The 27,505-nt window shown below is 40.7% G+C and overlaps 1 protein-coding gene across 1 annotated transcript; it reads left to right on the top strand.

Annotated features, from left to right (window-relative positions):
* Window positions 1-1,326: 1,326 nt before the first annotated feature.
* Window positions 1,327-27,475, top strand: RMND5A (required for meiotic nuclear division 5 homolog A). Its single transcript, XM_075050770.1, has 9 exons — window positions 1,327-1,587; window positions 6,201-6,343; window positions 12,667-12,801; window positions 12,964-13,064; window positions 18,164-18,330; window positions 19,080-19,245; window positions 21,936-22,038; window positions 24,252-24,406; window positions 25,777-27,475. Exons 1-9 carry the CDS (start codon window positions 1,446-1,448, stop codon window positions 25,838-25,840), a joined length of 1,176 nt encoding a protein of 391 aa, XP_074906871.1. The 5' UTR covers window positions 1,327-1,445; the 3' UTR covers window positions 25,841-27,475.
* The last annotated feature ends 30 nt before the right edge of the window (window positions 27,476-27,505 follow it).

Below are 27,505 nucleotides of genomic sequence, written 5' to 3'. Positions count from 1 at the left end.
AATCTGAGTGAGAGTGACTTGCAAGCATCTACCCAAGTCATGCATTCTTATGAGAATACAGATTTCTTCATTTTCTTGTCCTGTTCCAGCAGTATGGGCAGAGATGAAGCAACACTGTCCCAGACTCAGACCAAATGCTGGTTTTGCAGTCAACTTTGTCCAGGTTTATTAGGAGCTTTGGTGGTACTGTGCTACAGAAAACACAGAGTCGCATGTGCCTTGTGCAGCCGCTTCCACATACTGAAGCTGGAGTATGTTAAGCAAGTGTTATTCGAGCCAAGAAATGTCTTTTGAGCACATTTTTACAAGGCGCTTGCCAGTCAGATGCATGGTTTCAGTCTGTAAGTCAACATAAAACTCAAGAGGAAGTCTACTGACCAAGTTAACAACCTAACCACAGGCTAAATGTTTTGTTCCCGGCACTCCAGGCATCTTAATGCAGCCCTGACTCTGTTTAAACCCACTCTTCGGTATGTCCTCGTGAAACGTCCGGGCCGGCTGCGAGATGCGTTCCCTACAGCCTGACTGGAAGCGAACCCCCTTCTGCCCCTGGTGCCACACCACTGCGCTGAGCCCCCCCCCGCGCCTTCCCGCCGCCCGGGGGGTTTACCTCAGCGCCGACACTACACCCACCCCACCGGCCCTAGCGCAGGCTTCGGCCTGCCGCCCCCCCCCCCCGCAGCTGCTGCGCGCCGCCAGGCACCGAGCCCAAGGGGTAGCGGAACCCAAGGGGTAGCGGAGCCGTCCCGGCCCTCCGAGGCCTTCTGCGGGACCGGGGCGGCCCGGGGAGTTGTTGCCAGCCCCGGCCCGGCCCCGCCGCTCCCATCGGCCTCCACGTCGCCATGGCAACAGCGCCCCGCCTCAGGCCCCCGCTCTTAGCTGCCTACCTTCCTGCCTGAGCCGTAACACCTCCAGGATCCCCTCTCCCCAAGCTGATATCCCCACGGCCTGCCCCATGGGACACCTAACCGAAAAGCCTAAAGCCCAGCGCCGCCCGGGACCCCCGAGGCCACCCGGGACGGCGGGGAACCGGCAGAAATCACCCGGCCCCCTCACACCCCCCCCCCCGGCCCCGAGGGCTGTCCGCCGCGCTGCCTGAGTAATAATCTCTGCTCCTCCCTTCGCGGGCTTCGGTGAGGTCCCCGGTTGGGGTTGTCCGCGGTGCTGCCTGTCCTCAGCGCCGCTGAGGTCCCCGCCTGCCCTCGGCGACTGCCTGCGCACAACTGCCGCAGCCCGAGGAGACGGGGAAGTTGGGAGCGGGCGGCGCTCCGGGCCGGGCCGAGCTGGGCCGCGCCGGCGGGACGGTGCTGGCGGAGGGCGGCGAGGGTGGGGCGGGCAGAGAGGGGGGCCCGGGCAGAGAGGGGGGCCCGGCGGCGGAGGAGGAGGAGGAGGAAGAGGAGGAGGAAGAGGAGGAGGAGGAGGAGCGCGGCCCGGTGCCGGCCGCTATGGACCAGTGCGTGACGGTGGAGCGGGAGCTGGAGAAGGTGCTGCAGAAGTTCTCGGGCTACGGGCAGCTCTGCGAGCGCAGCCTGGAAGAGCTCATCCAGTACGCGGGCGGGCTGCGCCGGGAGATCCTCCAGACCGAGAGTACGTGGAGACACCCCCCCCTCTTTTCTCCCCCCCCTACCCCTGTCCCTGAGGAGAAGGGCCCCGGCTCCTTCCTCTGGGGTTAAAAAGCTCAAAAGTTTGGGCCTTTGCGGGCTGGGGGACCCCTCCAGGGAGAACCGTCCCCCTCCAGCCTCCGGGCTGAGCAGCCCTCTCCCGCTCCCGGGGGGCTCCAGCCCCGCTTACGGACCGGCCCTGGGGAGCAGGGAAGGTCTCTCTGCCGGGGGGGGGCTGAGCTGGAGGTCTCCCCCCTCCTGGAGTCGGAGCTTTGTGTGCGTTTCTGATGGGGTAAAGTTAAAGGTAAGAGTAGGTATCGGCCCTCCCGGGCCTTCTATACGCTGCCGGAGTGTTTGTTCCTGATCAGCAGGTACGGCGTGACCCCAGTCAGCCTGTTCGTGCCTCCTGTGCCTTTATGTTGAGTTACAATGGGGTTGGTCACCCCCAGGGGGAATAAACAGCAGGGCTGCCCTGTTTTCTTCTCCCCTCCCCCTTATTTCTCCCCCCCCCTTCCTAAGTCACTAAATTGTTTTCTTTTGCTGTGGCTCGGTTTGGAAGTGTTTAGGGTAAAGCCGCTCTTTAGCAGGAAGTAAACGCGGCCTCCTAAGTCTTGTGTGTGTTTTACAGCTGATGTTGAGCACTTGCGCAGGCGGGCTGGATGGCCAAAGCCCGCTGTAAACAAGAGACATTTAAACCTTGCGAAATCCCTGAGATGGAGGTAAACGCAGTGTTTATTGATGGAGTGGGAGGGAATGGTGAGGCAGCTGAAGTGATTTACCCAAGGCCATGCAGGAAGCAACTGATGGCTCAGGGATTAAAAATGGGAACGTGCAGGCTCCTGAGCCCAAATTTGAGAGCAGACTGTGCTATTTCACTGTTTTCTGGAATCTGCTTTTGTCTGGTTCAGAGAAAAATGTGTTTGCGGTAGTCCTGTACAAATACAGGTGCAAAGCTCACTCACCAGTGCATATAATTCCAGGAACGTAAACAAAAGTGTATTAGAGCTGCTGTGTGTACACAGCAATTTCCATAGAGAACAAACATGGAACTCCAGTTCTGAGACATTTATTTGGGACGAAATAAGGTTCGTGTTTTTTGGCATTGTTTTGAACTGTCTTTCAATAAATGTATTTTGTGCTGTTCGAAACAGTTTGTGCTCGTGCATTAAGGACAGTCAATAAAATGTGTGTCTTCACAAACTGAGATGCTGACCTTGCCTGGAAAATGGTGGTGCGTGGCCCTTACGCTTGTATTGATCTTCATAGGACTCTGTGAGGCTCTAAAGATTTGTCTGTGAGAATCCTGTTGCAGATTCAGAGCTTTTACTCTCTTTGTAATAAAATTAAAAGGTTCCAGTGTGCAGTTCCTTCAGGGTCCTCGTTGGGTTTTCCATCCAGACTCGTAATCTGGGTTTTTGGGACTGTCCTGTGAAGGCCCTGCACATGTTTTCGGCACTTTCAAATAAGTGGTGAAGCTGTCCTTGCAGAGTGCATCCCAAATTGACCTTTCTTTCAGTAAGTACTCTAGAACAAAGCCAATATGTTACTACTCGTGCACCCTCAAACATCTGGGCACTCTGTTCAGTTTTGGCATCTGAGGGTAAGGTGGTTTCATATGTGGAAAAATTTTTTGGTGTTTTTTTTTCTTTAACGTGTTATTTATAACTTTCTAATAAGAACGGGTATTTGCAGCTTTTGTGTACTGTATCCTGAGTATTTTTGAAAATTGATGGAAGTGGAAGCAGCCAGACATCTTAATGTGGAGCTCTGTAATTCAGGGGTGTGAACTGCAGAAATATACTTGTGTATACAATTTCAAAGGAGAAAAGGAAAAGAAAAGAAAAACCTTGCTGCTGAAGAAGACATTAATGCTGTAGGACAAGATTTGAGGGCAGAGGTTTATGAAAAGGCCTTAAATACAGGCAGTGAATATAAAAAGGAAGTGAATGGAGAAAATGAAACCGTTAGAAGCTGCTTCAACCTCTAAACTGGTTTTCTTTTCCCCACTCATACAGTCCCTTAAAATTTATTGAGCTGCGTTCATATTAAAGCCTAAGCACAGAACAGCTCTATGCTAAGGCCTGTGAATTGGAAGACAAAGTTTGTTTTTCTTCTGTCTTTCCCCAATATATCTCACCTCCTGGAGTAGCCAAGGCAGGATTGTGAATTCTTGGATGGTGTGAATGTGTCTGGCTGAGTAAACTTGGCTTTGGACTCTACTCTGTGCCTGGTGTCTGCTCGCTAATGTATTTTTTAAAAAATTGTGACTGTGTGTACACAATACAGAGAGAAGCTGTCGGTCTGTAGTGTTCTCTGAACACTGAATTACTGGTATAACTGTCTGCAGGCTTTCTTCTGATGATTTATTAGAAGTATCTCATAGTTTAATTAAAGCTGAAAGAGGTGGGTGCAGGGGAGAAATCTTTTCTCTTATGGCTCTGATGGCTTTTCCTATGTAGACATTTTCATTGCTTTACCGTAGTTGGTTTCTGCTACAGTAAGTGTTAAGGGACAGTAATTCACTTATTTGCTTGGGGTAGAAACAGTTACGCATGTAAGTTGTTTGGGTTTTAGCTTAATGGCTTTTCTTGCAAAAAAAATGGCTATTAAGAGCATGTATTTTAACCTCTCTGCTTATTGGGGAATGAGTATTTCTATTTTGCTTGTTGCGTAATCTCTGACTGATCATTTTGTCTTGGCAAAAGTCATGAGACAGTTATTTAAGAGCCTGCATGTGATTCTAAATGTCTATCATAGAAATTAAATAGCAACCCAGAAATAATGACTATTCTTGAAATAATTTTAGGAGGTGAACTTTATGTAATAGTTGAGTGAAATTTTCATTTTTAATTTAGGGTGCATAGAGTTGTTAGAGAACATGTGCTGAAGAGACTGTTTTGATCCTATTGCACCTCACTTATACACTAGGAAAAATGCAGAGCCCTATTAGCCGTTTGCCCAGGAGGCAGAAAAAAAAGTTAAAGCTTTTTTTTTCTTAAAAGCTATGGCTGTTGCAAAAGTGCTATTAAAGCTTCCTCAGCGGGGGCGTGTAGGGCTGAACAGGAGTTATTTACTTTTCTAGAAATGCGCTAGTGTATAGTGTGTAACAACAGAAGGTTGTTTTCACTGTTGATGTCAGCAGCAGGGTTGAGAGTCAGGATGGATAAAGGAAGGTATCTAGAATAACTGACTGGTAAATTATTACACACACACACCCCCCCCCATGATTACAGCTTTTTTTCTGGATTTCCTTTGCTCTCATCAGAGGCATACTGCTAAGGCTCCGCTATGAGTTACAGTTTGTTTTTGTTGTTCTTGGGTTGCCGGTCCTGCAGCAGCAGTTCGATGCACCTGCATTTTGCTTTCCATGAAATACCAGAAACTGGACTCTAACGTGCTGCTGAAACCAAAGGCATGTTAAAATACAAAATGAGAAAGGAACAAATTTTATGGAAAACATAGTTGCTTTTTAAATCTTTCTTCTAAAGAGATATTTTGGCGATTTTATTTTTTCACATAAAGGGTTTGGATCCGGTATGTTAGGGAAGTCTTTCTGGGCTGCTCTCCCACTTAAATTAGTCTTCCTGTGCAGTTGAAGACTGTTAAGTCTGTGTCCCCAAAAGAAAAATTCTTCATGTAGAATGAACTTTTGAGCAAGGAGAGACCTTCAGAGGTAAGACTGGAAAAGAGCTTCTCTTTGTATTTTGAAATCAAAACCTGAAAGGGAGGACTGGAGTAAAGCACGAAAGAATGTAATGTGTTTTCTACTAAAGCTACTGAGTTGTGTTTGAGTTGAAGCACCGGCACGAGGAGTGTGAACTATTAAGTGTGGTGATGCAGTCAGGGGCTTGTAAACCTTTCGTATTTATTATTTTATCACAGAATGTGTCATACAGCATTGCACTGGTTAGTTGGACATCAGTTTAAAAGTGTCACAGTTTCTAGAGAATAAATCTTATAACAAGAAAGAGTGGATCTGATGTTCACAGTCAGGTCCTTCTTGGGCTGTTTCTCGTCCATTGAGGAGCATTTAAGACTGGTTGGCTGTACTGTTTAGAGCTCTTTCCACAAGTTAGGAAGCAGAAGTTTCATACAGCTCAAATGCAAACAGAGTCTGCTATAAGTGGGTAGCTTGCAGGGTAGGAATGAATTGGGCCCTCATTAATGCAAATTTTGCTTGCACCTAGTTGAAGTTAAACATGACCTTCTGATGTATCTTCAGAGAACTGCCTAAAAGAAAACTGATCCTGTAGTAGGTTCAGTAGCTTCCTATTATGTCCTGTGAGATTTGTGGATTGGGGTGTTTCTTTGACATGTGTTTATTAATCTACTGTGACTGAGACACATGAGATCTTTACATTAATTTTTTAAACTGTTGCACTTGTTCAGGGTTATTGTGCACCCAACTGGATTCTGAATTCCATGGGTGAGCAGTCTCCTGTACATCTTCCTTCATTTAAACTGATCTTACTTTGCAAATACTCTCTAGATAGCATTTCTTTAATACAATTTCGTTTCTTATGTGTTGTTGCATATTGAGAGATTTAATGTTAACATTTGTTTGTAACAAAATTAGTAATTTTCCTCTCTTTTGTCTAGATCAAGATGGAGACTTGTCGGGGACAATTTCACTTGTTATGACACAGTGTTGTAAAAGAATAAAAGACACAGTTCAAAAACTGGCCTCTGATCATAAAGACATTCACAGCAGTGTATCCCGAGTTGGAAAAGCCATTGATAAGGTACTTATATTGTGGTTTGATTGTATTATCACATATATTCTGTGATATGTATTGTGCTTCACAAAATTTATACTACATTCTACATATACATGACATGCATATGTACCTATACCATGTGATTTATACTACAATCAATCTTAATTAAATCTTCCTGTCAACTACAGAAGCATAGGCTTAGGGCAGAGGCAAGACAGTGGGGTGTACAGTACTTGCTTTCAGAACTCGTCGTATATAGACTATTCCTTCTGGGGCAGCTCAGATCTCTTAATTTCTGAGAGAACGTGCACTATAGATATTACTAGACTTAGTAATAGTATGCGTTATATCAGTTTAGCAAAATGTTTGCTTCAATATGTGTCTCAATAAGGCATAGGTTTTTTTAATAGATATATATTGCATTTCTAGTTAATTGTCAGTAGCGAATAACCCAAAAGTCGCATTTTGTTCTAGAAGGCAGTATAAAATCAGAATTTTAAAAGACATTTTGTACGTATTTCAGAGGTGTTGTCAGTTCTTAGGGCTTAATTTTATAACATGCAGTGTCCTTAATGCGAGTAGAGTAGATTCAACTTCTCATAGTGTCTGTGTCTACGCCATAATAAATAATAAGGTAGGGCAGCTTATCTTTGAAGCTTTGTATATGAGACATTATTATATGAATTCCAGGTTCAAGAGTAACTGGGATCTGAATATATTTTTGTAGGTAGATATAACAATTCTTCCAAATAGTGCTAAAACACTTTTTATTTTCTTTCTTTTTCTTTCAGTAAGTGGTGCTATATGTATGCTTTCAGGCCATGCTTTTCACCATCTGTGTATTCTTTCGTATAAAGTAGTTCTGTATGCAAAGAGTCTTGTACTTGCTTTTGTGGACATTCTTATGTGATAGTTTCGTATCAGAACATGCTTATGTTGATAGGGTCTAAACATTTGGTTTGAAGTGCACCTTGTCATCTTACTAAGGAAGACACTAGTAAATGAGTCTTCATCTGGACAAAGACATTTGCAGCATTACAGAATACTCATTCAATCTTTGGGAATCTCATTTAAACTTCATTAGTAACGATAATCTGTTAAAGCAAAATTTAACAGTAGTGCAATGAAGAAACAAAGTACATAATGCTGCATTATTGGGTAGAATGTCTGTGCAACTGTTATATTTTTTCCTTATATTTATCACTGACCATCATGGAGAGCTCAAACTTTGTACTAATAGCTTTAATCCAAGCGTCACTGTTATCCAAAGCTTAAGGACGCATCTGTCTCTAATCCTTGCTGCTATATCTAAACCAATTAACTGGAGTAAAATTCCATCCTTATTATTGGCTTGAAGCCTGAAATAAATCTATGTAATCTTGTCCTAAGTTTGAAACTTTCCTGTTCTGCTTTAGCAAGTGGACTTTGTACAAATAAGCTTTCAGGTTTGGCTATACCTTTTCATTTAAATACTCTCAGGTAGAGCAGCCCTAGGCCCTATATAGAGGGTGCGAATATTCAATGCAAATTGGTGATGGTATTTCTTAGAATCCAAAGAAAACAACATTTGCAAGCTTAATAAAGTTTAGACTTGAGTCTAATCTCCAAATAGCTGTTTCAGTTGTCATGTGCATAGTTTTTCCAGTGTTGTTTCTGTCCTGCTGTTTTAAGTTTATCTACTGTTTTTATTTGAGAAAGGATAGCTGTAAATAAAAGTATTTTTTTAAATTTCAAGTGTGTGGTTTTGTAAAATGGTAGAAAGGATACCAGTAATCTGCTCTGTGCCTGTTGAGTGTCAGAAGGGCTGTTTCAGTGAGGTGTTCAAAAATGAGCTCAATTCGCTGTATTCAGTGTGCTCATTCTTCTGGATTTTCAATTTTGCTTAGTGCCTGTGGTGTTTACATCAAAAGACTAGAAGCAGTGGGAACTGCATGAGTCTCTGGTCCTGCTCTTAATGAAGGACATATTTTTATGAAGTTCAGAGTATCAGTTAGGATTGTCTCCTTAAATATGAACTTTGTTTGACTTTTTTTTAATGCAAATAGTTTGAATTTTATATTTTCCTTGACTGTAGTATCTTAAGGGAACTATTTTAAAATGTACCTTGAAGTCTTGGCCTGTTTGTGAGACGAATACGTGTAATGTATAAATCCAGGTGGAATTTAATGCTACCCTGGACAGTGACATTTGAAGGAAATCTTCCATATGTACTTAATGCGATTTCCATGTGCTGCTGGAAAATATGCTTGAAACCTGCCAGCAAAGTCTTTGTTGGCATCCGAGTCCCATAACCTATTGAAATTGCCCTCCCCCCCATTCCTTCACCATAATACACTTAAGCTTAAACCAATAGAAGTAATTAAGTGTAATTGATACAGTGAATTGATTCTCAACACATTCTGGGCAAAATACTACTGCTTCCTAAATAAAGTGCTCGTTAGAATTTAAAGAAGCACAGCCCTTGCGTTGATTCATGAGATTTGAGTTTTGTTTCTGTCACGTGTAAATCCTCATTTATTTTATAGACAGATTAACATCTCTAGAATACTGCTATGGTCTTCCTAGCTGTATATTTTGGATTTTGAAAGAACTTGCTGTATTATCTGCTCGTGGCAAATTTCAGGTTAAATGGCTTTTTTCCAGTGTTGAGGCAGGGTTATACCTATATGTAAAGTTTAGTCTGGTCATTTTTTAAGTTAGTGTAGTGATTGCTTATGAACTTGGATGGGACTTAGATTTGTCTGCCTGCAGAGTTCACTCTGAGAACAGAAGCTCCTAAGTGTTTGAAAAATGAGGTTCAAATTTGTCATCAAATATGAACCATGTTAAAGTCTGAAATACCAAAACTTTGTGTGTTGTTTTTTTTAGTTAGCAGTTCCTGGATAGTTTATCTAATAAGCTAGACCTTTTTTCGTAGTAGTTCTATATGGATTACATGCTTTTGATCCATGAAGCGTTATCCTTTCTTCCAAAGAGCATTTTCTCCTTTGAAAGAAAATGTTTGCATCCAGTTTTTTTCTTTATTGTACTAGCATTTGCTCTGCTTCCAGGACTCATCATGTCACTGTTGTTCAACAAGTTGTTATCAGGTAGCTCACTCATCAGTCTCCCTTGTAAATCAATCACTCTTTTGGAATGATTTGAATTCATCTCAAAACATGTTTGATGGGGCTAGTAAATGTTTTCCCTCTAGCAGCAATCTGTCTGAGTAGTGGTTAAATGCCTTCATTCGGGAAAGTAAGTGGAGTAATTGGTAGCTCCTTCCATTTTTTCCCTGAATTTTAAGCCTGTTTTTAAAGGACCAACATTTTAATCCAATCTTTGTTTTGGGAAAGCAAACTTTTACCGAAGTTAGTGTTTGTTTCATGTGAAAACTTGTGTACAAACAAACAAAAAAACCCCGTTACTGAACATCACTTAATTATGTTGCTGTGAAGAATATGGCTAGATAAATACAGAATCTTTGCAAGTCGAGCTTTATCTTGTGAACCAACAAACTGAACAGACAAGGTAAACATGTATTTTATTTGTATTTTGGGTCAGAATTCAGAAGAAGGGGGGAATGCATAAAGTAATCTCTACTGAGAAACTGAGGAATAAAACTGTCCTAAATAATCATCCTTCTTCCTATCATGTTGTTGCTAATAACGTGGAAGTTTGTATGTTGGTTAAAATGGCCCATCTTGTGTGTGTGTGCACGTCTTGAAGTCCTTCTCGCATTTCAGCAGCTATCAGTAATGTACTTTACATTGTATCACTGGTATATTTAGCATGTAATTTTCTATATTTTAGCCCTAGGCTTACTAATTAGGCTTTTAAAAAAAGGCTTGTTTCTCAGGAACATTAGCTGACACTCTTCTAAGCTTAAAACCCGAAAAGCACAAAATAACCTTTCTGGAGTTTGTAACTTATGGAATTTATTTCAACTTTGGAAATCTTATTAAATCCCACATGCTATCAATTAGCATACTGTTCGCATTTAGAAAACTGAGAGATGTGTAGTCACCAGCATGTCATGCGTGCATGCCAGTTATGAAATATGTAAGCCAAAGGCAAGCAGTAATTTGTTCTGACATGTGACAGTCACTCACTGTAATATGTGCCGTCAGTTCTTGAAGCTTCTCAGGACCCAGAGGAGGCAGAGCTGTAGAATCCCACATTATATATCTAATAAAGATCTCAGAAATTGTTTAAAAAAAAAAAAAAGTTATTGAAATGAGAACTTGGTCAAGACTGGGTTGATTGGAGAATGGCTGAGGAGGAGGAAAAAAATTGAGGCCCTCGGGTTGCATGATGTGACTTGAATCTATAGCAAATCTAGGTTAATATGACTCGTTACCACCTTTTATGGATTTTAAAAAAATCTAATTTACAATGGGGTTTTGAAAAGGTTCTCAAGGCTCATAGGTTTGTTGTTTCAGAACAAAATGTGGACTTTGTGAAGGAGCCAAGGTAAGTGGCTCTACCACCTCTGCCCCCAAGCAATAAGAAGGCTGTGACAACATTCAAGGCATAGGTTCAGCTCTAATAGTTGATAACTGCCCAGAAGAATACAGTTTCTTCTTGCAGGATTATACCTTCAGTAGGACTTGAAATTGCATGAAAAACAACTTAGTTGGCTATTTTTAGATTACTGATGATCCCCGCCCCCCCCCCCCCCCCCCCCAAAACCTAAGTAACAAAAGCAAGCTTCTTGCTACTGCTTCTGGTATTTCTCTAATGCATTGCTGATGGGTTTATGTTACCTGCTAGTGGTGTTTGGACAGTGATACCAGAATCGGCAATAGTGGTGAACCTTAAAGGCTTCAAAGGGTTGGCATAAATAAGAACGGTATTATTTAGTCTTCAAGATTTCTAAGTTTTTTCAAGATGCAGCTTAAAGACGAGCAGCATGACAAGGAGCTTACAGGTTAAGATACCCAAGTGAAAATGTTGTTAAACGTGAGACTTGACTTAGTGGCAGTAATTTAAATGCTTGTCTTGTTCCACTATCTCTGAAAGATGGAAGAGGTGATTTGCTAGCCTAAGGTTAATGTTTTACTGAAAGTTTGCTAAGAGACCTGAAGAGACTGGTGGTTTTGAAGCCACACATGCAGGGATTCTCACAATGACAGAGCAGCATCAAAGGAGATGTGGAGGTGGCCGATGAGGGAAATTAGTAAGTGGTGAATAAAAGGACGATGAAGTATGAAGCTGAGCTGTGCAGAGTACTGGAAGATAGCTCGTACCAACTTTGTGTTATTTGCTCCGCCTGCTTTGACAGAAGCATGCATTTGTGCTAGGTCAGTGTTCCCATATTGTGCAGGACTGCCAGTTGTCACAGAGCCACAGCTGAAGCACTGCTATTTTCACTATAATTCTGACTTCTGAAGTTCCTTCTTGGGAGAGAGCCATAGTCATCAAGTCACGCAGCAAGCAATGCACTGACTTCTAGACACTGTTTCTTTTGCAAGAGGATGGTTCTAGGCAATGGGTGAGGATTTTTATTCAAATTAACCTGCCTGCCCTGATCATAAAACATGTTAGCAGTTAAAATCCTGTTTTATATCTTGGATTAGAGTAAGTGTTGCTCTCCTGCTGCCAAGAGGCGCAGTGCCAAGCAGTGCCAAGTGTTACTGAAGAGTCACCGTGACAATATTTTTACTTATTCCTGGAATATGTCCGTAGGCCACTGGCCTAAAAATACACAGCAGTAGGATCATCAGTGTTAGATCTGTAAAAGATCTCTCAGATCTTCAAAGCTCATCCTGTTGCTGGAATGTTGAGGTCTTTAGAGATTTGAATTTCATTGTTGTTTGGGGGTGGGGAGAAATGACATTTTCCTTCTTCAGCATTGTCTACCCCCCCAGCTATGTAAAAAATTCTTGAGTTAAAGCTTTTACTTCTAATTTGGTGCGCTGTAGTGACAGTGATGCATTGATAATGGTATTTTAATTCTAGTGTAGGCGATTTTGTTTTCTGTTCTCTAGGCATTTTCTGTTTTCACATATGGAAAAAGCCTTTTCTGCAGATATTTCCTTCAAAAATGCATCGTGGTCTGCAAACCCCTTTATTGGTTAACTAGATTTCTAATTTGCTAGCTAGACTTGTAATTTGTCAGTGTAATTCCTTATAGTGAATAATATTCAGACTTGAAATGAGCAAGCAAAAGGATTTTTTCTTCTGTACACAGGAGATAATGAAGCAGCTGACAGATACATTTCACTTTGAACAGAAGGTAATTGAGGGCCAACTGAGTAATAGGCAGAAGGCATCGGGGTGGAGACATAGGTGTCCTGCATAATTAAAGAAAAAATCACGTGGGGAGATTTGTTCCAGCATATTAACTGTTAATTTGTACATTTCAGAATTTTGACTCCGACATCAGCAGTGTGGGGATAGATGGGTGCTGGCAGGCTGACAGCCAGCGAATCCTCAACGAGGTGATGGTGGAGCACTTCTTCCGGCAGGGGATGTTGGATGTAGCCGAGGAACTTTGTCAGGTAATAGGTGTGGATGTTGAATGTTATCAACCGTGGAAAATTACGTTTTGCATTAGCATCCTTATTTGAATGTTCCAGGTGAATGTTTAAGCTGTCAGAAGAACAGCAGTTTAATCCCATTGGTTTTTATGCTTTAACTAAAGACTGCCTTTGTTTTTTCAGGAATCTGGCCTATCAATAGATCAAAGTCAAAAAGAACCGTTTGTGGAGTTAAATCGAATATTGGAAGCATTAAAAGTTAGAGTTTTGAGACCTGCGCTAGAGTGAGTCTACTCAGGTTTTTTTTTTCCTCCCTTTTTTGAACGCTTTTAACAAATCCTTAGTTTTTCACTTTAAATACTGTCTTTAGTATATTTCGATGTGTCCCTGTTTGTCCTTTGAAAGGTCTAGTTACTGAGTGAACCCCTTCCTTCTTTCGTCCCCTCTGTGTCCCTCCCCATGGGCAGTGCTTAACTAAGGGTGTCTTCCTTAGATTAAGGATTAACTTGAATCATTTGTGATGTGGATTTAAGATTTCAGGAAGAAACATAACTTGGAGAAACAGTTGTCTGCCATGATGGTACTTAGCCTTATAGTGAATCATTAGTGAACCTTATTTTAAAAGGTCCAATTATGAAGGATACCAGGACTTATTAAAGGTGTTGGGTACCACCAAGTCTTTTTGGCTTCACCAAGCCTTTGGGGTGAGCAGAACTTGACTGTGGATCTAAGTTCTCACTTTTCCTCCATTTCCAGATAAGGGACCACAGGGTGGGAAGAGGGGGTGAAAGGATAGGTGTGTACTTAGCAGACTGCTGCTGCCAGGTAGGTGCCGAATAATGCTGGGTGAGAGGTGAGCTGCTGCTGGGAGCCTGGACTGACAGTGAGATCTGCTAGATTTTTTTCTGAACAAAAAGATTCAGTTAATGCAAGTCGGTGCTGAATGCTCAGACGAAAACCAAGTCTGGAGGTATCTGAGGTTTATGAATCAACCTTAGACCAGGATATTTTCTTGACCTTAGTAGACTTTGCAACCATTAGACATGTAAGCTGGTGCTAAAAGTGACAGTGAGGAGGGAAAGATGATGAAATGTCTCATGGGCTACTGTTTTATGATTTACAGTAGTGGGTGTATAGCTGTGCTGTACCATTTCAGAATAGCTTTTATTTTAAAAATAAGAAAATGTCAAACAAACCCTCAGCCTTTTTTTTTTTTTTAAGTTGTGAGAGCTTTGGTAAGCTTAGGTTGGCCTCAGAAGTAAGGAAGAAAACCCAACACCCAAACAAACACAAAACCCAAAAACAAACAAAAATACCCGAACCACCTTTGAAGTGACCTTTTAAAAATAGAAACAAGGAAACCAAAGCAAATTCAAAATTTCAGTGTTTCATTCCAGACCATAATTCATATACTTAAGATATCTTTTTTGCATTATTCAGTTAAGTACATTTTCATATTAACAAACATTTTCTTTTCCCTTTAACATGAACCAACACAAGTATGTCAATTCAGAGCTTATTGGCATCTAAACTAAGTGCAGGGGTACTCTGATATTCAAACTGTGGTGTTCATAAACTAAATCCTGGATTATGCCTCTGGGTCATGCAAAGCTTGACCTAAATAGTTGGTCTTTGACTATAGTTACAGAGATAGAAAGCTCAGGTGGCTTATTGCTATTGAATTGGCTAATAGAAGGGAAGCAACACTGAAAGGCCTGGTGTTACAACTGAAACAGGATTTACTGTCAGCCACACCACATACTTCTTGCTGTTCAAGTAGTAGCATAGCTGTTGTAAAGGATGCTCTCTGAGGAACAGTAACTTGCTGTTATGTCCATTCACTTGAAGTCACTAACTGCAATTTAGCTCCAGCTAGGCCTTATGCCTTACTCGTTGCTACTTAGTCGTATCTTGTAGTTCTTGCAGCGTGTTAAATATTTTTCAAACAAAGGAGAAGGCGTGGCCCTTCTTCAAAGGAACTCTTATTCTGAAGACAGCTGAATGGACAGAGAATAGTAGTGTGTATTGTCATCACAGTTTGTATGCTGGTCTCCCTCCCCCGCTCTGTCTCATATCTGTTTAGAATGTTTATTCTCTTTAAACTCTTCAGTGCAAAAGCTATCTGCTTCTCTTTGCCTGCTGCTGGGCACAGAGTGTCCTTATTTATGTGATGCTTATGTAAAAAATATGGTTGTTGGTGAGGATGATCAAAATGTCACAAAACTATACAGTTTAGGAGGTAACCGATGTCTTAAATACCCAGTTATTCTGCAGAACTGCTGATGCTAGTGAAGGTATTTCCCATCTTGTTTCCCAGCAGACATGGGTGTTCAGGAGGAGGGATAGAAACTGCTCCTGGAGGGATGGTCTCTATGTGAGAGGCGCTTGGAGGGGTGGCATTGCGCTCTTTGGGCAAAAAGCTAATAAATGGCTAAAATTGGTGTCAGTAAATACAGCTTCATGGGTACATAAAAGCAGTCTCAAACTGGCCCCATTCTAGGGTTAGGCTACTGACAGTGGTGTTGAAGCAGAAAGTGGGTGTTATGCAAGGATAATTAATTACAGTGTCATGAACCAGGAAGGGGGAGTATAGCAGGGTTTACCCATGCAAAATTGTGGAAGGTTGGGATGAAAACAATAACCAGTCTCTCTGGCTCTGTCAGTGCTCTGCAGTTGGTGCTCAGCTTAAGTCAGTGTTAGAAATGAAGCAAACATGGGTGTCTTCTGGTCACTGCCATCAAAAGGGAGTTGTCAGACTAATGACTTTTCAAAAAGACTTTCAAAGCCCTGCTGTGGTGATAGAGAGAAGTTAGTATTCATATCTAACTTAAAAACCAAAAAACACCCAAACCCCCTAGCTATAGTTTTTTTCAGATTTTCTTACTAATACAAATTCCAACACTTAAAAATACTACACTTCAGAATTAAATACAGTATGACTGGCCATAAGGTTTTTCTTTTGTTATGGGGTGTGCAACTTGACTTTGTAGATGCCCAGTCTGATCCTGCACCCTAAGCTGTGTAATCTATGTACCTCCGTGGGTTCCCATTAATTTCCAGTGACTTTTCTTACTGTAATTTGATGACGGGGGAGGAAATCCATAGGTTCTTTCTGTGTGGATCCTGGCCCTTCTGAGCCCAGGTGGGTGTGGTGGGAATGACTTGCAGCAGGTTCAAAGCTTTTGACTGTAATCTCCTGGGGAAGAGGTACTGTCTTCTGTCTGTCGAGCAGCAAGATGCACAGGTCCTGGTATTTGCTGGGACCTTTGGGATATGGTTTGAACTTAAATTAATCTTTGCTACATTTTGCAAAATTCATTTTAACTAAATCCCATGTGGGAGCTAGAAGAGGCTCTGTGTACCTGTTGTTCGAATAGTAGACTGTAAACTTTAAAAAATTAAGAATTGAAAACACTCAAAGTATTGTTTTGAGAGGAGGTAGAGACAGGTGTTGTGATTACTAACGATTTTGGATGGCGGTAGAGAGTATGTGGGTTGAATGTTTTAAACCTCACTTGTTGGTTTTTTGTTTTTTTTGTTGGAAACAGGAACAGCATGTCCTAGACCAAACACCTCAGGCCTTGCTTCTGTGGCTGCTTTCTTCTGATACAAATCTGTGCTGCCACTCAAAGAGCTAAAAATGGAAAGCCTGCCTAAAAGCTAATTTGGAAAAATAGACTCGATCTCAGCAAGATGAAGTACTGTCATGTGGTTGTGAATATTGGTTAGGGAGAGGATGGAGGCTCTCTTGATGCAATACAAATTAATATCTCATTAATGGGACTGTGGACTAGTCTTACTGTTTATTGATAATAGTTTTTTGTCTTTCAGCTGCTTATTGGTCTACGGTTAACTTCAGGCTTTTGTTTTGTTAATTAGGAGTGAGCTTTATTGCCACTATACTCAGTTTAAACTATGGACACGGATCATAAAACAAAACAAAAAACACCAAAAAAACCCAAAACAAAGCAAAAGCAAACAAAACAAGCAAACAAAACCCCCTCCACAACCAGTGGTTAGTGAGTGTGCCCTTCCCTCCTGGTGGAGGTTACAGTGTTGACAGTCTTGTGAGGCTGCTCAGCTGAAACTGCTTGAAATTGGGGACAGTAGAGCTTGTTCTTAGTTCAAAGGCTGCATTTTTTCACTCTTTCCTACTGAAAGGTTACTGCTGTCATTACAAAGCCTTGCCAGTAAAGTCAGACTCCTGACACTTTGACCACAACAAATTGAAAGTAGATACTTGCTCATTAATGCTACTGCTTAATGCAGCAGGCTAACTTGCATTGAAAGCTTTACCAGTACTGTAAGAATGCTTAATTTTCTTATTTTGGTATTGGTTGAAAAGAACAGAAGTCTCACATACCCCTTCTTTTTAAGGAACACAGACTACCTCACTTCCTTGCTGAAAAGTGAAAAGCTCTTTGCTTAATGGGGCCCCCACAGTGAAAGCAGTATAACTAATTAACACTAATGAGAAACAGATGTACCAAAGAACATTGAAACTTGAAGTTAAGAGAAAGATTGGATTGATTTAGGCCTGACTAAATTGAATTAAGGAAAAAAAAACCACAAAACACAAAAAACCAAGAAAGGGATGAATAAAATCTAAATAATGAAATAACTTTTTTATGAAATGCTTTGAAAGTTCCAGTTCATTTTACTTGGTGTGTGTTTAAGAATTCTTCCATGTTATTTGGGAGCCAAACATTAGTGTTGTCATGGTGAATGAGACCCGGAAAGTGAGAAGTATTTTTATTGTCTAAGTTGAAAATAACACAGAAAGCAAAGTTTAAGCAGGATAAAGTATGATATTTAAACTGATTGCCCTTCCCTTGCCCCTATCCTCTATTGTAAGGTCTTGATAATGTCTATCTTCAAGGCCCCCATAGACGCACTTCCCCTCTCCAGGGCAACATATGCACATATATAAACATAGTGGCTTAAAGGAAATATTTGGTGAGTGAGGAAGTTGGAAAATATGTTCTTGAAAGGCTTGGTCAAACTTCTTCAACATGCAGCTGGACTGTCTGTAATTGTTAAGATTCAGAGGGGTATTAATCCAAATACAGTATATTCTAGCTATTTCTACCTTATATTGTGCCTAATTCAGTCCTGCCTTCCAGCCACTGTGTGTTGAATTTTGCAGAGGTTAACCTGTACAGCAGCACCAGAAGTACCATCGTTCATGTGTTGTGTGCCCTGTGTAGCTCCATTACTTCTAAAGGGTCTTGTCATTTTCTGTGCTCTGTATAGGCTCATAGAAGTTCAGGGAACAGTCATACTCTTCTTGAAATAGGTGTTTGATAATTGTAATAATTTCATATGGTGTAGGCTGACAATTACTCTTGTGTCACGTCCCACTGTACCTCCTCATTACTTCTAGGTGGGCGGTATCCAACAGAGAAATGCTCATGGCACAGAATAGCTCATTGGAATTTAAACTACACAGATTGTATTTTATTAGTTTATTGATGGGTGGAACAGCAAATCAAAGAGAAGCACTTCAGTATGCGAAAAACTTCCAGCCGTTTGCCCTAAATCATCAGAAAGGTAAGTCTTAAGTCATATTAAGGGGATTTAAAGCACTTGGATGTGGCACCTCATAGTAAAATATAAATCATGTTCCAAACGTGTTTTACTCCATTATTTTCATTTTGTTAGAGGCTTCTTATTTTTGTATTTAACGTGTATAACCCGAGTCCTTACACTTTGAATTAACTCCTTTTTTTTTTTTTTTTTGAAGAGGGCACAAAATTATATTTTAATATGTCTGCACATTTGCTTAAATTTAAAGTTTTTGACTCTTTAAATAATATGCAGATTACATCTAGAATAGGCCTGCTGCCAGGGTGAAGTGTTAAAAATGCACAGAAATGTTCTTGGAATAGTCATCTGCTATTTTCTGCTGCGTGGGGTAATACAAAGAGAAATGATACTTTTGAAAAATGGGGAATATGTGAGTTAAGTGAACCATCTCTAACTGAATCCAGTAAAACCTAATTTGTAGGGTACTGTGTGTGTCAGAAAGCTTACAAAAAGGTAAACCTGTTCGAAGAGAATTAATAGACAGCATGCCATGCTTGTAGAGGGGCAGATGACCCCTCCAGTCTATCATAGTGGACTGGAGCTCTCATAGCTGTAGACATCTGTTCTGTGATGGCTATAGTAGTATTTTGTAGAGGTGAGGATTTGTAGTATTGATTTCATGTATCTGCCTGTTTTGCATGTAAAAGCTAAAACTGTAGTCACTAGCTTTTATTTGTAATATTAAATAACTAACTGTTCCTGGTCCCTCACAGATATTCAGGTTTTGATGGGCAGCCTGGTATATCTGCGGCAAGGTATAGAGAACTCTCCGTACGTTCATCTATTAGATGCAAACCAGTGGGCGGACATCTGTGACATCTTTACAAGAGATGCCTGTGCTCTTCTGGGTCTCTCAGTTGAATCACCTCTCAGTGTTAGGTATGCTGTTTTTCCCTTGCTTTTAATACAAGGTACACGGTGGTTTGGTTTCTATTTCTTGTTCAGGACAAAAGAAACTGCTTTTGAGAAGTAGTCTCGTCTAGCTTGTATTAAATAAAGAGTGTAGTTACAACTAGCTCGAACAAGATTTGCAAAGATTAGAAATCAGAGGTTTCCATGTGCTGTGCTTTAGCCTGCACCTTTGCAGCTCAAGAGCAAGCATTCATGGATGGAATTTGGCTTCTGTAGTTTAGACATCAGTGAGAAAGATGAGGATGGCAATCAGCCAGCTATTCCCACAGCAAATGTGTGAAAACTGTCCCTGCTGTTTTAACTGCAGCCCCCCCCCCCCCCCCCCCAAACTGTGGCCATGATGATGTCAGCATTTGATCATCTTGGTTTTTAATCCACATGTTACTTTACCTGTCTTCTCCTTAGAAGAATGCATAAGAGTTATGTTGTGATTTCAGCTGCTAAAAATTCCAAATTGTTTGCTGGACCTCATTTGCAAAGAAGAAAGAGGCACTTTCAAGCTCAGTAGCTAATCTGACAAAATGCAAATCTGTAGGAGGCTGTTGGAAATGTGAAGAAAAACCAACCTAATCTTCTTCTAGCTTCTCTGAAGATAAAACAGATTAGCTGCTATTTAGCCTTTGGATGTCAATTCCCCTGATATACGTGCCTGATGTTCTTGTTTTCATTTCAGACATTAAATAGGAAGTAAATTCTATGTATCTTTCTGGGCTAGATTTGGCACTTAGCAGAAGCTTCACTACCTCTTCTTTTTTTTTGTTTTGTTTGTTATGGCTTTTTTCTTTTGCTGTTTGCATGTTACTATTATTAGACTTCTGTGCTTAGTTTAGAGCTCTTAAAATTGTCAAGCCTTTTGCTTCTCCTGTTTGCACCTCTCACAAAATACAAGAAAGGCAACAAAGGGAGCACTTTCAGATTAATTGTCTTTCTACAGTAAACATTACGAGTTTCATTTTGAGGGTTTTACAGATATCTGAAACTTCTGTCTCTGGTTTTTGGTTTTAATCTTTTTCCTGTTTCAGTCAAATTAGCAGCAATCCTTTACATTTTAATTGCTCATGCACTGATGCTGTAATGCAGTTTTCAGTGCAAATGGCTACGAGATTTTCGGTGAAGTGGAAAATCCCTGTTATTGATGTGTGGATTGGATGCTTGCTTTATGCTTGGTGTGAAATTGATTGCACTGAAATGTATTTACTGTATAGGTGGTATCAATAGTCTTGTCATAAACAAGACTGTTCTAAACTGGTGTGACCTTTGAGTGCTGCAAATCCTTTAGAAATTAAACCAGCTTGAAGTTAAATCCTTGCTATAAAACACATTGCTTTCTGGAACATGAGTAGTGGTCACTTTTTTTAAGGCTGATTGGTTTCTCCAATATTTATCTAATCCTGTACAGGCCTCAGGGTCTGAGTTACTGCGTGGAGTCAGTGGCAAAACTCTTGTACTAAGGAGGTCGTGCTTCAGGGTCTTGAAGGACTACAGGACGCCATTTGAATTTACTATTTACTTGAGTTGTTATACTCTTAAAGGGCTTTTCCAGAGATGTTTTCATACAGAACCATTAAAGCAGTAATGCTTTTATTTCTACAAATACTACTTGTCTAAACTTTCTACAGCATTAACACAAGTTACACTTAGGGCTGAAATAACCAAGAAGCAAAGTGTAAGGATTAAAATGGCCAGTTGGAGGTGAGTGATTTTTTTTTTTTTTTTTTTTGCGCTTAGGCAAGACATCCATAGGTTTCAGGCACACTCGTCCCAAGTAAACTAGCCAGAATGTTCCTGCAGAAACATTAAAACAAGTATCTGGAACAGCAGAGTGGAGAGGAAGGTTGTGACTTCTGTAGACAGTAAAAATTGCACAATAACCTGCCGGAGAAACAGAGCAGGCTGATACCAAGGTCAAATCCTGTTTCTGTTTTTGCTGATTTCCAGGCCTATAGTACTGTCATTAGACTTAAATCCATTAAAACATCTGTTAATTTGTGGAAACTCAGTGTCATACTTTCTTTTGTAACATAGTGAAATATTTCAAAATAATGCAGTAAGTTCTGGTAATGGGTAACTCCCAGAGCAGGCTGAACTTCTGGGGCACTGACTTTGTTCAGTTGTACACTGCCATTCTTGTTATAGGCTGTGGTTTCCTTCCTTCACTTGCCTTCCTATGTTTTTTCAACATTTGTTTTCTTGATTGAAGGTGGAAAGACATGTTTCTTTACGCGGTAATTACATATAATTAAAGGATTACGGGTTGCGTGTATGTGTGTGTTATGTGGAAACTCTTAGGCTGCGTGTGTTCTTCCATAGTTCAGAGAGCAACTACCTATATAAACTAACATGATGTCTTCTTGTACAGCTCAAAATCAAAGTAGGTGGTATAGAAAATAAATTAATTGTAAGGCTCAGAGCAGGGATTAACTGTTGTTTTCAGTCCAGAATATAGTACATGAGGGTGCTAGCCTAAGATGGAGGGTAACTGATAACCTGCCCCATAACTCTTGCTTGTTATACTTGAAGGGAGCTTAGAAGTACAGACAATAACTGAATGAAGTAGTACAATGCTCTTGTGTCCCAGTTAACCTTTAAAGTGGAAAGACAAAAAAATGCTGGTTTCCTAACAGGCACCGTATGGTAACATTTCTTTTTTTTTGCAGTTTTTCAGCAGGTTGTGTAGCATTACCAGCTCTAATTAATATCAAGGCAGTTATTGAACAAAGGCAGTGCACAGGTGTGTGGAACCAGAAGGATGAACTACCGGTGAGTTCATGCTAAGCTATCCCAGGGCAGATTTCTAATGTTGAATGCTGTTTTCTGTGCTGAACATTAAGGGATGTTATACACGTCCGCTACTTCCAGCAGCTCCGGCCTTGGGTCTTCTTACTGTACAGAGACCTCGGAGTCTCCATCCCAGGCCGATGGACATGGCTGCTGCTTTCCTGTTTGGAAGTTCAACCAGTAGTGAAGCTGAGTATGAATCGCAGACACCCACCCACGCACACACACAAAGGACACTGATACAACCGGCTACACAGGCTGCCGCAGACAAGGCACTGCCTTCAGCAGCACCCACGTACAGGACTTGGATAAAACAGAAGTAGAGACAGCCAAGATCTCTTCCTCCTCTTTGGCTGGTAAAGATTGAAATTCAGTGGTGAAAGCACACATACAGCACTCTAGATTCACAAGCAAATGCATGTTCAGGGACCCTCAAATCCTGGCATGGCCCTTCTGGCCCTTTTATACCCCTTTCTGGCCATTCCTCCCCGATTCCCTTCCCCTGCGTGCTCCTCCTGCGGTTTGTATAGTTCTGCTGACCCCTCCTCCTCTGAGACCGTCAGGTTTGCATTCTTACCTGTTGCAAAGTCCCAGGTTTGGTTGCAGTTTCTTGATGACCTGTCAATTAGTGTGACTGACAAGGTTGTTTCCTATTATTGTCTCCATTATGTTTGTCTGTCAGGTTTGTATCTCTCGGTTTTGTTTGTTGCTCCCCCCTTCACTTGTTATTCCCTTTCACATTGAAAAGGTCTTTGATCAAATGACCTTAACAAAACAGATGCTCTCACCTTCCACTTAGCCTTAGCTGACGTATGAGATGTTTCTGTGTAACTGGAAAGGAAATGCGTCCCACTGAGAAACAATAACTTTCTTTAGCTAGGCTTGAGCTCTGTCCACAGGTTGCTTTGCACTGACTCTTTATCAGGCAGATAGGAGATGAAAGAATTAGTGCTACATCTGGGGACACAGGAGCTGAATTGGGAGCCAGTGCATTATGCTTCTAGCAGAACTCATTTATATCAGTTGAAATGAAGTTCAGTTGTTATGAAACCACAGTTTCCCTTTATAGCTCTTGCCAGGTGTGTGCAGCTCTCAAGTGGCCTGCTCCTGATTTGGAAAGAAAACCTATTTAGTGCAAATTGGCCATGAACTGAGTTAGCCTCTTTGTAGCTGGAAGAGATTCATTTATAGTGTAAGTACATGTGTTGAGTTTCTCCCAGATACGTTTTCTGTAACACTGAGAGTGTAACCTCCAAGTGTGACAGATTCATGCCCTGCCATCCAGACAGGAATGATTGGCTAGGGAGCATTTGGGAAAAGATTGCTGTCAGGTGCAGATCAGTTAATAATAAGTATATATGCCTCCTTGCATTTTCTAAACCTAAGGGTCTTTAGTGTGTACTGCTAAGGCAGTATGGGGATGGGAAGCCTTATTTTCATCATGTAAAGACAGAGATTAAGTAGCATGAAAAGGTTACATTGTCAGATTTTGTTGAAGGTTAAACCTATCAGAACTGAGGACTTGTCAGAGTCAGGAGCTTCAGGTACAGAAGCTGTGACTTTTTTTTTAGTTTTCAATCAGTTCCTGAAGTCACAGACCCATTCTTCTCTGTGAGATGTCCCTCTCTGAAATAGTTTCGTCCTGATGGCAAGAATTGTGCTGTACCAGTGTCTTCTGTGTTGATACTGAAAATAAATGATTCTCGTACGCTTGATTATTGACATGACATGTAGGTGTTGGGAGAGTCTTTCAAGAAGCTGTAGAACATTAACATAATCAATCCAAGGGTTTTTATCTCTTAATTTCTCCCTGCCCCCCCTCGGCTTTAAATGAGCTCTACTTCTAAACCACTTTGGAAATCACTGGCTAGGAAATACAGAAAGTCTTGTTGGGTCATCAGCTCAGTTTTCCTGCCAGGGCATAGATGTGCACTAAAACATGCACTTATTCCTTGGCAGAATACTCTGCTTTGTTGGGAATGGGGAGAGGCAACATAAATCACCATTTTAAGATCACAATTAAGTATTTTTGGCTGGGAAATTGTCAGGCATCCACAGGATGGATTTTGCTGCCTTCACAGCTGAATTGTGAAATCCAATGATAAGGACCATGACTTAAAGGGATAATTGTCTGGAAATGTAGTTTCTCAAGATAAATTGTTATGGGTTTTTTTGGTTTTTTTTTTTTTTCACAGATTGAAGTGGACCTCGGTAAAAAGTGCTGGTATCATTCAATATTTGCCTGCCCCATTCTTCGTCAGCAAACAACAGATAATAATCCACCTATGAAATTAGTCTGTGGTCATATTATATCAAGAGACGCTTTGAATAAAATGTTTAATGGCAGCAAGTAAGTACCATTCTTTTATTTCAAGCAACACATAGACAAGGACAGATCTTAAGACCAGAATACTGTGTTTTGGGAAAACTGAGTCCATAATTACATAACTGGTGGAAGCTTGTTAATCTTAGAGAATGACTTAAAAGCCAGATAAGCCGGGTAGATGCTCTGGAGAAAAGCGTAATAAACCCTCTGACATTGTAGAAAGTGAGATTACATGAAGGAGTGCAAAGAGCAGAGTAATTTTCCAAGTTGTACGTACCATTGTGTTGTCTTAAATTCAAAAGGGAGGCTTTTACACACACAGTTTTTCATTGGGAGCAAGGTTAGTAATGCATGAAACATCCCTTAAAAAATAAAATTAAACCTCTGGGGAAATACAGCTTAATAATTGAGCAGGTGATTGAATTATCACTGTGGAACTACTCCTTCTTAGATAATCAGTAGGGTGCCTACAGGCTTTTGGGAAGGAGGAAATTGGAAAGAGCGAGCTATACAGGTTTCCGTGAGGAAGAACCAGTGATAATTTGAATATTTGGAGCTTCCGTGGAGGCTGTCAGCTTAATTTGGAGCTGTAAGTTGTTTTGCAAAATCCAGTGTGGAAGTAAGTGATGACACGAATGAATATGTCGAGTGATGTTTGCGTTCTTTGTCCTGTTAGAAAAGCCTAAAAATAGCCCTTCATGGGTGACTTTAGCCGTTTCAAGCCATTAAACCTGCTGCTACGTTATTCCTGTCTCTGATTGCTCGTTCCTGATGCTTTCATTGATCAGCTTGAGTGACAGCACAACTCTGACAATATTAACTTGGGATTGGTTAAAGGCTCAAACTTAGACAAGGGGAAAAATAGATCAATTTTTCCACTAGAAAGAGGAAATATTGTAAGCAGGTGGAATTTTATCAGTGGAGACTTCAGCAGGGAGGCCAGGCTGACCTCCTTAGTCATAGCCTGCAGGAGCTGGCTGATCTAAGCGGGTTGTAAAATCACGGCATTTTGGGAACCAGGCAGTAAAATGCACTGGATACCGAGGAAGTCAAAGTGAAAGCTACCAGCCTATTTAAAATGACTAAAATGCAACAAACTAATCCAGAAGGAGAAATGATAGATTAATCATGAAGAGTAATTTCTTGGTATTTAATAATTCAGGGATGTGTGGGTGAAAGGTGAGAAAGAATATAATGAGAAGAAAAAGCGTGATAAGGTCTCTCTCAACTAAAGGTGACTTTTAATGGAGCCATGTAAAGCATTATGGCTTAAGAGTACATTTGTTTCATGCTACAGGGGAAAAAAGAGGAAGGACTATCACTGCAAACTCGATCACTTTAATGCTCAGTTGTCACACATTGCTGCAATTCTAACATGTTGTCTTTGTCCCCAGATTAAAGTGCCCCTATTGTCCGATGGAACAGAGCCCCGGAGATGCCAAACAGATATTTTTCTGAAGAAAAGTTTCATTATGCAGTTTGTAAGTGACACTCTGGATTTCAGGAGAATTAAAACACACTTGTTCCGTTTTATGCAGCAGACTGAGGACTCCTATGTTTGTATAAGCTAATGCTACAGAAACTTTGCCAACATTTAGTATATACATACCAAGTGGAAATGCTACAGAAATATTATTACCATAGGGCTTTACTATACTCTTGGTCTCCATACCTGATCAAGTTACTACACCAGCAGTTGTCATTCAATGCAGGTTTTTGTACTTAATTATATGGTGACTTTTTACTTTTTAAAAGCAGAAATTGATCGCCCCCATTTGTTTAATATTCTTCCTGCTATTATTCTATCATTCTCTTGATAACTGTCACCTTAGAGAATGTTTGTGGAAAAAGTTTTATTTCCTGTAATGTGTGTACATAATTAAAGGTAAATACTTCAGAAAAAAAAAGTTTGATAAATTGAATAGTGGTTATAAAACTAATTTGTATTTTTTTCGCTGAAAAAGCTGTGATATATTCTGAGTTTTTCTTTCAAACATTTTTTCAACTTTTACATAGAATTCAAAGTAAATGTGCATATATATAAAGTATATAAAATATATAGCCCCGAGGGGCTACCTGTTAAAATCCATCACTAATTTATAAGGGTGATGTGTGGCTAAATTACTACTGGAGCAGAGAGGGAATAGGAAATCCTGTTCCTCTGGTTTCACAACCGAGAAGTGTTTGTGTAAGAGAACATTCAATAAATTCTGAAGTGGAAATGCTTTTAGTCGATGACATTTGCTCTCTGGCCTTTGTAGTCATGTTCTTTGAACTTTGTATTCAGGATTAGGCTATAAATGTCATGTTGCTGTATAGTTTAATAGTCATTATAGTGTGCTATTTATAAACAGTTATCAAAACCAAATAAATTGTAGAAGTATTCATTGTTAAATGGGGGAAAAGCATGTTCTGATGCAATCTACTGATCATGACTCTGCACTTGGCAGAACTGGGCCCTACGTCATATATTAGGAGGTAGCAAGTTTTCTGTAGCTTGAGAACACTTTGCTTCTAGCCTTGTTTTTGTAGTAGAATATTACTGCCATTGCCACTTTTTCTGCTAAATTTGTCATATTGTTGACTAGGTAAATTTGTACTCGTAAACGAGATGTAGATCATGGCAGTTAAATCTTTTCTAGTGTGCATATATTTGTATTTATTGCACTGTCCTATAGTAGGGCAAGCAGCCATAAGGCATGCAAAGCTACATGTAAAATTATATTTCTGTATTGTGTAGTTAAACCCCAAGCTTATATGGTTGAATACTGACACACTGGTTGAATGCACTAGCACAATGCACTACAGAGAAGATCGTCTTTGAGAAATCTACACCTTTTGAATTTGTATGTCACCTGACTTGAGAGACTGAGTTGGACTCTATTGGATCAGTGACAATGGACATCCCTAAAGAGACATTAAGAGGAGCAAGTCAAGGCACACAAATTTTAAACTTTAAATGTGTTTGATACATGTGAAAAATACAGGTGTGTGATTTTCTGCAAAACTTAAATTGTATTCACACTGAGTTCAAAACAACAGCATTACCAAGTGGTAAAATCAACAATAAACGGGTGAGGATATTATTTTCCATGTAGGTTTCCTAGTCTTGCTGAAATTGCT

This window comes from Buteo buteo, chromosome 1, assembly GCF_964188355.1.
Source record: "Buteo buteo chromosome 1, bButBut1.hap1.1, whole genome shotgun sequence".
NCBI lineage: Eukaryota > Metazoa > Chordata > Aves > Accipitriformes > Accipitridae > Buteo > Buteo buteo.
The sequence above is the reverse complement of the archived record's forward strand: the minus strand, read 5'-3'. Positions and strand labels throughout refer to the sequence as shown.

Bases quoted from the DNA above. Each gene is read 5' to 3' on its own strand.
- RMND5A (XM_075050770.1), top strand. From the start codon at position 1,446: ATGGACCAGTGCGTGACGGTGGAGCGGGAGCTGGAGAAGGTGCTGCAG. The intron at 12,802-12,963 runs GTAATAGGTGTG...TTGTTTTTTCAG, and splicing joins TAGCCGAGGAACTTTGTCAG to GAATCTGGCCTATCAATAGA. The intron at 13,065-18,163 runs GTGAGTCTACTC...CATTACTTCTAG, and splicing joins GTTTTGAGACCTGCGCTAGA to GTGGGCGGTATCCAACAGAG.